We start from the raw sequence: 9,253 nt of genomic DNA on the forward strand, positions 1-9,253 counted from the left end.
CCTGCTTTATGCTGCATATTCAGCTTGCATCAAATAGCGAGAGTAGCTTGCATAAATAGGTGATGTTGTTCTTCGATCATGTACCTATTAGTAATTCTTTGAAGCAGTCTTCCTGCAGCATACTGTAGCAGTTCCCTGCTTATTGACACTGTCTGCAGCGTGTTCAGTGGGGGAAGGTGGTGTGCTCTTTTTTTTTCCTGTATTAATAATCTCAAACACATCGCTTCACTGTATGAACATCAATATGTTTTATTTTGAGTTTTTACAGGTTGATCTATTAGATTACGAAGTTGTCCATTCCTTCAGTACGGGAGGTCTGTTGTGATGGTGTCAAACCTTTCGGCTCTTTCTGGTGAGGGTAGCAGAGCCAATTGTTATTTTCTGAAACAAACAAACAAAAAAAAAAAAAACAAGAAAACGACCTTGTATTAAAAATATGACACTCTCAGGTCAACACAAAAATACACTTGTTGAATGTCTTGCTTATTTTGTGTGGTTGCAATATATTATAGTTTTGAATTAATCTAGCCTCTACGGTTTTTTTTTTTTTTTGAGGTTTTGTGACTAATGCTTTCTTTATAATCTCTCACAGAAAAAAAAGCCTTCTCTAATAATCCCTTTATAGTGTGTCACATGCATAGCTAATGGTGATTGGTCTGCATTGCTGGAAGGAGGGTCCAGGGCAAGGTTCCATATGTCAGTAGAACCCTAAAGCAGGTGTGGTTTGGCCATGCTTTGTCAACAGAGCTGGTAAAGTTACAGCAACTCTTCAAAAAGCTGGATTTCATCTCCACTGTTTAATGGTACCAACCTCAACCATCTCGCCGTCCTGGATCTCCTGGGTGTGAGAGAACGTCTCTGTTTTGCACACAAGCTTCCCCCCATCCAAATTGACAGTGCACTGTAAAGACAAGCATGGATTAGGCACCCTGCCACCTGGGGTGTACACTGCATGACCACTTTATTTGGACCTGTGTACCCAGGGGGATTTGGCACCCCCTGGTGTGGGGCATGTTCTCTGGTGTGGGGCATGTTCTCCAGGTATACCTTGGTCTCGATCACTCTGGAAGGCTGAATGAAAGCTTAATAGTTTACTTAAGCATCGTTGCGGATGAAGACCGCCCAACAATTCTTAAGGCGACTTTCAAGACGATTATGCCTCTGTGCCAGAATTATGTGGTTTTCGGAGCATGACAGAGATTCTTAGCATTTTCCATGGCCACCACAATCCCCGGACCTCAACGATGACAGTCGATTTATCCTCTCCCCCTACCTGTGTGCACCAATTGCATGAGATATTAATGACTGCATGGATAACAGCTCCTCAAGAAGATGTCTATGTCACTTTGTGTAAAGGCTGAGACCAGGGCACATGGATGCATAACCTGCTGTTAGAAGCAGGCCCATATAAAGTGATTATGCAGTTTAAATTAGAGACTTTAACAATATCTGATGATAACACTGTTGAAACAAATATGTTTTAATGAGTTTGGTTAAAAAAGCATATTGCTTGCACTTCAAGGCTGTTGTCTCAATAGGGGCCTTGGCGTACTGTACTGTGCTGGAGAAAGCCATACCTTGAGCTTCTTTCCTCCCATGGTGGTAATGTCAGCTTCCTTTCCAATAGTGAAGGAGTTTGTGAGTGACTGCTTGGGTGTTTTTGTTGTGATGACAAAGTCGTTGCCGTTCTGTTGGATTTCAATGATTGGTTTCACATCTTTTGCAATCTTAATAATATCTTCCGACAGGGCTAGAAAAACAGATGATTTTTTTTTTTTTTTTTAGTGCTGTTTAGCAATATCTTACATTTTACAGTCAAAAACCCAATGCAGCAATACAATATTATCATCATTTTCTTCGTCTAGCCTTCTGTGTATTCAAACCGAAGTTCTAACCAGCAGATTATCTTCTATACCATAATTAACAGGATGAACCATACATATTAACTTATAGACAAATGACTTACAGATGGCTTGCAGGAATTGCTCAATGTTCTCCTGAAGGTAAACTTGCCATGTTCCATTGAAAGCCATTGTCACAGGCAGCCAGTTAGTCAGTCACTCTCCAGTAGGTAGCTGGTTATGGCAGCTGTTATCTGCAAGGCACTGTGAGTGCATGAGGGATTTCACAGTAATATTTATACCAGCAGGGCAAGAAGGTCACCCTTCAGCTTAATCATTAACTGTGGTAGAGTCAATCAATATACTGTATGTGTGTGTGTGTGTATATATATATATTTATATATATATATATATATATATATATATATATATATATATATATACTTCATCGTGACTTATTTAAATAACCTGAAGTTCAGTCACATTAGCCCTATCTAGATTGGGTTTTGAAAGTGTAAGCAGTCAGAAACCATATAAATCAATCTATTCCTCTCAAAGAGTAAGTAGCGGGGTTCCGACAAATATAGTTTTACACGTCCCCATGTGCTGTTACAAATGTTTGAATAACGTACCTGTATTTTTTTTTATTTTCATTGTTAACATCCTCATAACTTTGTACACTTCTAAGCTCTTTTCAGAATGTCTGCAGTGTGGAGAGCCTCTATGGACAGCCAGCCAAGTAGAGATTTAACCCCAAAAGCAAGCAGTGACTTGTTTGTTGTCAAGGGATACGTACCTTAATAATATTATCACCTCAGTGAAGTGAAGCCTCTCTTCCAATATTGCCCACACAGTGACACAGTGGAGTCCCCACTTTGGAGGTTGTTCTTGGGAGACAATCAGTTCAGTCTTGGATAGGGAAGCCTCTGCCAACCAAGCACCTACTGTCAGTCTATCGTGACTAAAACTGACTTGCAAAAGGAGATGCAGCTTGGAGATATATATATATATATATATATATATATATATATATATATATATATATATATATATATATATATATATATATAATGTCACCCAAGCCCACTAAACAAATATGCTACATGTGGCAGATGTTTCTGTATAATGTTGACTTTACAAATGGATAGCAATGCATTACATTTTAAAAAGTGTTATTCCTCTGCTGGTTTAGCATAGTATTGAATATAAAAAAGGTGAGACTGAACTGCAATGTAGTTTGAATACTGAACTTCAGAATGACAAGAGAAGAATCGATAGCATTACTCCACTGTTTGAGCAGTGGTGGGGTAAATGACATCGAGGTGAATCTGGTCTGCAGATTGTTTGCTTTAACCAAAGGATGAACTTACTTTAGACACATTTAAGGAGGTCATGACTTTTATTCCAGCTTCATAGAAATTTCGTGTGATTTTTTCTAGTTCAAGAGAAAAACCTTTTGAAGAAGAAATATAAAAAGTATATTTTGGTATACAAAAACGGAACCAGTTGATTTGAAAGACACCAGCTTTATTTGTATGTGTATAACAATGGCTTCTGCATGATGACCAAATAAACAGCAGTAAGCAAGGTCGACAGCAATTGATCCAGTCTTAGGTTCACAACAACGTTAACAGGCTTTAACAGAGGGAACAATGCATAGATTACATTGATGAAAAGACAGACTGCAAGATTTCCAAATTCAGATTGAGTGCAATACAGCTGTGACAGCAAGGCCTTTTCAGTTTAACAATCGACAATATAGTTACTAATTGAATTCTGAACACAAATGCATGCAAACGTCAACTACCAGTAATCTGTTCTTAATATTAAAAAAAAAAAAAAACTACACAGACTGACACTTTTAAACAATGCATTCCTTATAGCTGCTCATGGCTCTAGCTTTAACTGGTAAGATCAAATGGAGATCATTATTTAGATCTGGCTTTTGTGCATTTTTTGTTGACTAAGTTTAGTGAAATGGGTGGTTATATTAATAATTAGTTTTGTCCAGCACCGCAATCCGCTGCTTTAGTGTAAGTAACAATGCTGCTGGTCATAACATCAGCCTGCTTGAGTTCCATTTTTTTATTTATTTTGTCTATAGAAGTACTTCTCCTTCTTTGGGTGTCTCCCCATGCCTGTACACACTGACAGTGACCGACACGGTTTCAGAGCCGTGTTTGTTTCGGGCGAAGACGCTGTATTTGCCAGAGTCTTCTGTGGTCACTGCGTTGATGGTGATGGTGCTGCCAACATTGTCCTTTGTGATATTGTACTGGCCTCCCGTGACGATTTCCCTGTCATTCTTCAGCCAAAACACCTCCGGGGAGGGATCTCCAGAGGTGAAGCAGGTGAGACACAGGGACTGTTCCAATTGGACAGAAATAGAAATATCACTTGATATAATGAACTTTGAGTTATTTAAATAATAGTTTTTAAAAGTTATATAACAGTTTAATGCATACACATATAAAATATAAAATGAACAACATAAAATACCTTATCTTCCATAATAGCCACCACATCGGGCAAACCCTTAGTCACCCTTGCACGATCTGAAATAAAAACACAACAATTGTAGTTTGAAACAAAACACAGTAGTAAACAAGACAGCAATTATAAAAATAAAAAAATTAAAAAAAAAAAAACATGAGAAGATATTAAAATCACGACTCACTTTTATCAGCGATATCTGCTTGCCTATGAAATAGAAACCACAGACAACATCAATTTCTGGTTTTATTAACATGTTGGCATAAAATAACATTTGAGGATATGTGTTATTACAGCATGAAAAAAATAAGGTTAGTGACGTGTTTCTTGCATTATCAGGAACGCTACAGTCCAAATATCAGTTACAGTTCATACTATGCATTTGCTTGTCTTTTTTACAATGCTTTACCATCTGTTATTATCATGCATTACTTTACTTTACTACACTTTGCTTTGCAACAGTAAACTACAGTGAAGGTTGCATTAAATGTGTCTCTTTTATAAAACACACAAAGCTTACCTGAGTCTCTGATATTCAATTAGGGCATCATCAAAAGCTACAGATATGAACAAACAAACAAACAAAAAAATAGTGACTGTTGTGGCTCACTTTTTATAAGTTTTTTAGGAGCTGCTGAATTCTTGTAGCCCCCAAAACTTGTGCACATCACAAAACATGAAACTTACACAAAATGCTACGATTCAGACTATATACAGTACCATTGTCAAATCTGTGAAACACGTATTTAACTATATCCTATTGCTGCAGCTCTGTAGATAACAATACCGTAGAAAAAAAATGAGACCAAGTCGCAAACTGGCTGGGGATAATATTTTGTGTTACAGCATTGCTGCTACCCTGGCTTGGAGGTCTGGCCAATGCTTGGGCCTTAGCTTTAGAGTTCAAAACAACCAAGCACAAAATCAAGCCTTTGATTAATACCTTGTCCAGACAAGTCAAGGGTTCGTTTGTGCGTCTCTCTGCCATCAAACATCTCCAGAGTGTATTTGCCCTTGTTAGCCTCAGTGGGGCTAAAGATCTCGATCCACACCTTTTGTATGCTGCTCCCAATCTTTGTTCTCTCTTCCCCATCAATCCTCTTCTCTCTTAATATAAGATAAGGTTCAATATTTCTAACTTAAAATCCTAATACAGGATACCCCAAACCACGAGTCCTGGTCCACTACCACAGGGTAATGCCCGATAACCGGGATTCGGTTGTGATTAGAAACTGGCTTTATTAACTATGGGATTCACAATTTCACTGAGGGTTTAACTGAACCCCACAACCCCTCATTCAAAGAGTTCATTTTCAAAATGCAGCTTTACCAAACCACTCACATGCTGGAGAGGTTTATTCAGTTGGAATAAAGAATATATATTTTTTAATGTATTCTGCTAAGATGTCAGGCTTGAAAGGAGACATTTAGAAAACAAACACAATCTACCATGTAAGGAATTAGGATAACATGCGGACGGGTGTCAGAAATAATCCACAGTTGATCTTCCACAACATTTGTAGAACTTACTTGAAATGCCAGCTGGTTTTCATGTAATCCAAATAGTATTTCAACGAGCAGTACAGCTTGAACCCTAGCACGGTGCACTGGATTTTCAAAGGGCTTGCAGACAGAGCTGAGGGTATGAGTAATCATGAATGAGTGTGACAGCAGGTATTGGGTCACAATGCAGCTTTCAGAGACAGACCTCCTTATTTACATATAATCAATTTTGAATCCCCATGGTTTCTATATAAATATGCTATATAAATCTTTGCATTGTACTGTGTGTGTGTGTATATATATATATATATATATATATATATATATATATATATATATATATATATATATATATATATATATATATATATATATATATATATAATATAATAATAATAATAATAATAATAATAATAATAATAATAATAATAATAACAACTTACCACATGCTCTTGAAAGGTCCCTAAGAACTTTTTCATAATCTGTGATTAAAAAAAGCCAGAATGATCCAAAGATAATGTGTAATGATGTATAAGATTAGATAAAGCTCCAGAGAGGGTATTAGAACAAGACGACCAATTCTCCTTTCACAAGAGGACTGTTCAGTATGAGGGTGCCTGAATTATATTTGAGAGCAAGAAGCTTAAAATATCATTGAAATGTTTTTTTTTTTTTTTTTTTTTTTCTCTTACTATTTTATGGCATTTGAAATCATTCTGAGAGGTTCTTTTGCTCCAGTTTAGGCACATGGCTCTAAGCTTGTCTGGAGAATCATAACTTCCTCATTTAAATCATGTGGCAATGAAACCTTTTAACTCTGTCAGCCGTACCTACTGTACATGAGGAATAGCTGGGGCTGCAGAGTTCAATGGTCACATGACTTGAATGGAATGAGGGAATCCCTTATGATTCTCCAAACAGATTCAAAGGCAGATTTACAGAAACTATTCAACACTGGGGCAACAGAATCTAGAACCATTCTGAATGACTGCAAACACCATACCATTGTGAGGGACCTATAACAAAGGCATTTACATTACATTAGAAACTACCGTGGTGTTTCAGATCCCTGTCCTACCGTGCATTAGATATGATTAAACACATAAAATACAGTGAAACCTGGATTTGCAGTTCAGATCCATGCCAGCAGTTCTGGCTCATTGACGCACAGCACAGCCCTTGAAGGACTTCTTGAAAAACACAAGCTGACTGCTTCCTTTTACATCCATTTCATTTTCCCCAAAGTGTTTTCCAGATTCAATTGCCTCGTTTCTGCTAGCATGCCACACATGACAGGGACCAGTCTGTCTTTGTTCAACTTGTTGGCACAAAGGGAATGCTGTCTGTTTCCCTATCACTTTCTTACCAGTGTAGTTTTGTTCCCCATGTGTTTTCTCCCAATTATCACAAAGTAAACCACTATCACTATGCTCTGCTAAGGTGTGGATTTAGTCAAGACAAAAATACAGCTTCATGACCAATGAAATTTCCTTGTGCAATGATGCTATTCAGTGAAACTTCCAGTCAAAGAAGGGCACGGCATGGGCAGGGCATGGACTTGCCAACATATGATAAGCCCATGAAAAGCATGCAGTTTCAGTACACTTTGCTAAGATTTTACTATGGTGACCTTTAATAAGGGTGACCCCCCTAATTCTCTTTAAAGACAGGGCACATAGGACCCTGGTTTAATGTGCCATCTGATACTAGTCTGTCTTAAGCACAGCACCCCTAACAGCATGGCTGAGTTTTGGCCTTATAGGAAGAGCGCCCCCTATTGAGACACCAATGCCACTCCACACTGTATTCTCCTTGGAGATCACCTATTCACATACTGACCAGGCCCGACTTCTCTGAGTTGGCCTCTATAACCCTAAATACCACTAATGCGGTAATGTGTACACACCGTAACACCTGTTCTCTTACCTTCATCCACTAACTCAATGACACTGGTATCTTCTCCTCTTTCATCACACAACACTACTTTGTAAATGCCCTCTTCTTTCTTTGTTACCTGCCGAGAGACAGAGTGATAAATTGCATGTTATGTGCTGTGTGTATCCTCACTGAACGTGCATGGCGCTGGTGTTTCGTTATCATTTCAGGTGATAACAGCATTCAGATTCAGTCCAGTACTGTTCCATTTGCTGATCTTTGCACTAATCTTACTATAAATACTATAAAATAATCAATCCCCCTACATTTGAGTGGTTTGTTGTTGACTTCTTTATCCAATAGTGCTTGTTAAGTGTAGTTCAGGAGACAAGACATCCCCAATGTTATGTCACTTCCCCAATGCTATGTCACTTCCGCAATGCTATGTCGCTTCCCCAATGCTATGTCACTTCTTTTTAGGAATAAATTCCCACTAATTAGCCAAAGCGTTCATGCTATCATCAACACCCCCCCCCCCCCTTTACAGCTTCCTTTAGCCTTATATCTGTGTGGGTCTGTGTCATCCCTCCAAACCCAACGGTCAAGAGGCCACATATCTAATCAATATACCGTCATCATTTACATGTATTCTATAGTCTATTGCATTTACAAATCTCTTCTTTAGATCGTGTTCTATGTCATTGTTGGTGTGCTGTTCTTCATCGCTTGAACTGTAGAAAGGTTTGTTACCTGGGTTACCACTAACGTGCTGATTCCTGTCTGTGGGTTGTACTCAACGCCTGTAACCTCCACTCCATCTTTGAACCATTTCAGACTGGTTTCCTTCTTCATATTGGTGACCTGGGTGCAAATACACAGAGGGAGAATTCATTAACCTCTGGCTGGAAACGTTCAATATTGAACACTGAAAATAACACCAAAGTAATAACGTACCTTGCATGAGAAATGAAGTTCACAATCCTCAGTAACTTTCCATGTCAAAAACTCCAGGAAATGTGGGCCTTAAACAAAGAAACACATTGATAACACAAGGGAAAGATAACACCACTCTACACTGGCATTTCTGCTTCAGTAGAAGCCACTGAAACTAAGGCATTAGTTATCCTAGGGTAGTTGTGTTGGTGTTAGTAACAAAAGAATCAATTCAAAACCTTCTATAAATAGACCAGAAAGGTTGCGTGAATAGCAAACCACATTAATCAAACAGTCTTATAATGAAGAGTGAGTGAGTAAGAGCTTTGTGAATAGGACCCATTCATATGTATGTATTATACTGTATATTACAGGACAAATATAATCTCTCTTCCATTCATCCTGTGATAAAAGGGTATTATTATTTGTTTATTTAGCAGACTTACAGACTTTCAACAACGTCTCATTTCTAATTAAGAAATGCTTTGGAAATTCCACAGGGGACTCCCTGTGATGTGTAAGAGCAGGGATTATAGTGTAAAGAAAAAAACCTGACTTACACTGATACAAGTAATAAAATATTAAATCACCTTGCTAATATCCAAAGC

At 38.0% G+C, this 9,253-nt stretch overlaps 2 protein-coding genes across 3 annotated transcripts; both read right to left on the reverse strand.

Annotated features, from left to right (window-relative positions):
- Positions 1-224: 224 nt before the first annotated feature.
- On the reverse strand, positions 225-2,100 carry LOC121308276 (fatty acid-binding protein 10-A, liver basic-like). 2 transcript variants are annotated; one of them, XM_041240564.1, is made up of 4 exons: positions 1,967-2,100; positions 1,578-1,750; positions 812-901; positions 225-381 (listed from the first exon to the last, which is right to left on the reverse strand). In XM_041240564.1, exons 1-4 carry the CDS (start codon positions 2,031-2,033, stop codon positions 331-333), a joined length of 381 nt encoding a protein of 126 aa, XP_041096498.1. In that variant the 5' UTR covers positions 2,034-2,100; the 3' UTR covers positions 225-330. The 2 variants fall into 2 exon arrangements, with proteins under 2 accessions (XP_041096498.1, XP_041096500.1); XM_041240566.1 differs by having other exon boundaries at positions 1,578-1,688; positions 1,967-2,057.
- Positions 2,101-3,347: 1,247 nt separating this feature from the next.
- LOC121308275 (myomesin-3-like) lies at positions 3,348-8,770 on the reverse strand. Its single transcript, XM_041240563.1, has 10 exons — positions 8,667-8,770; positions 8,463-8,573; positions 7,764-7,851; positions 6,281-6,319; positions 5,865-5,970; positions 5,278-5,441; positions 4,855-4,891; positions 4,519-4,541; positions 4,341-4,396; positions 3,348-4,206 (listed from the first exon to the last, which is right to left on the reverse strand). Exons 2-10 carry the CDS (start codon positions 8,562-8,564, stop codon positions 3,940-3,942), a joined length of 882 nt encoding a protein of 293 aa, XP_041096497.1. The 5' UTR covers positions 8,565-8,573; positions 8,667-8,770; the 3' UTR covers positions 3,348-3,939.
- Positions 8,771-9,253: the final 483 nt, after the last annotated feature.

The sequence above is a fragment of the Polyodon spathula genome, unplaced genomic scaffold (genome assembly GCF_017654505.1).
Source record: "Polyodon spathula isolate WHYD16114869_AA unplaced genomic scaffold, ASM1765450v1 scaffolds_626, whole genome shotgun sequence".
NCBI classification, from domain to species: Eukaryota; Metazoa; Chordata; class Actinopteri; order Acipenseriformes; family Polyodontidae; genus Polyodon; species Polyodon spathula.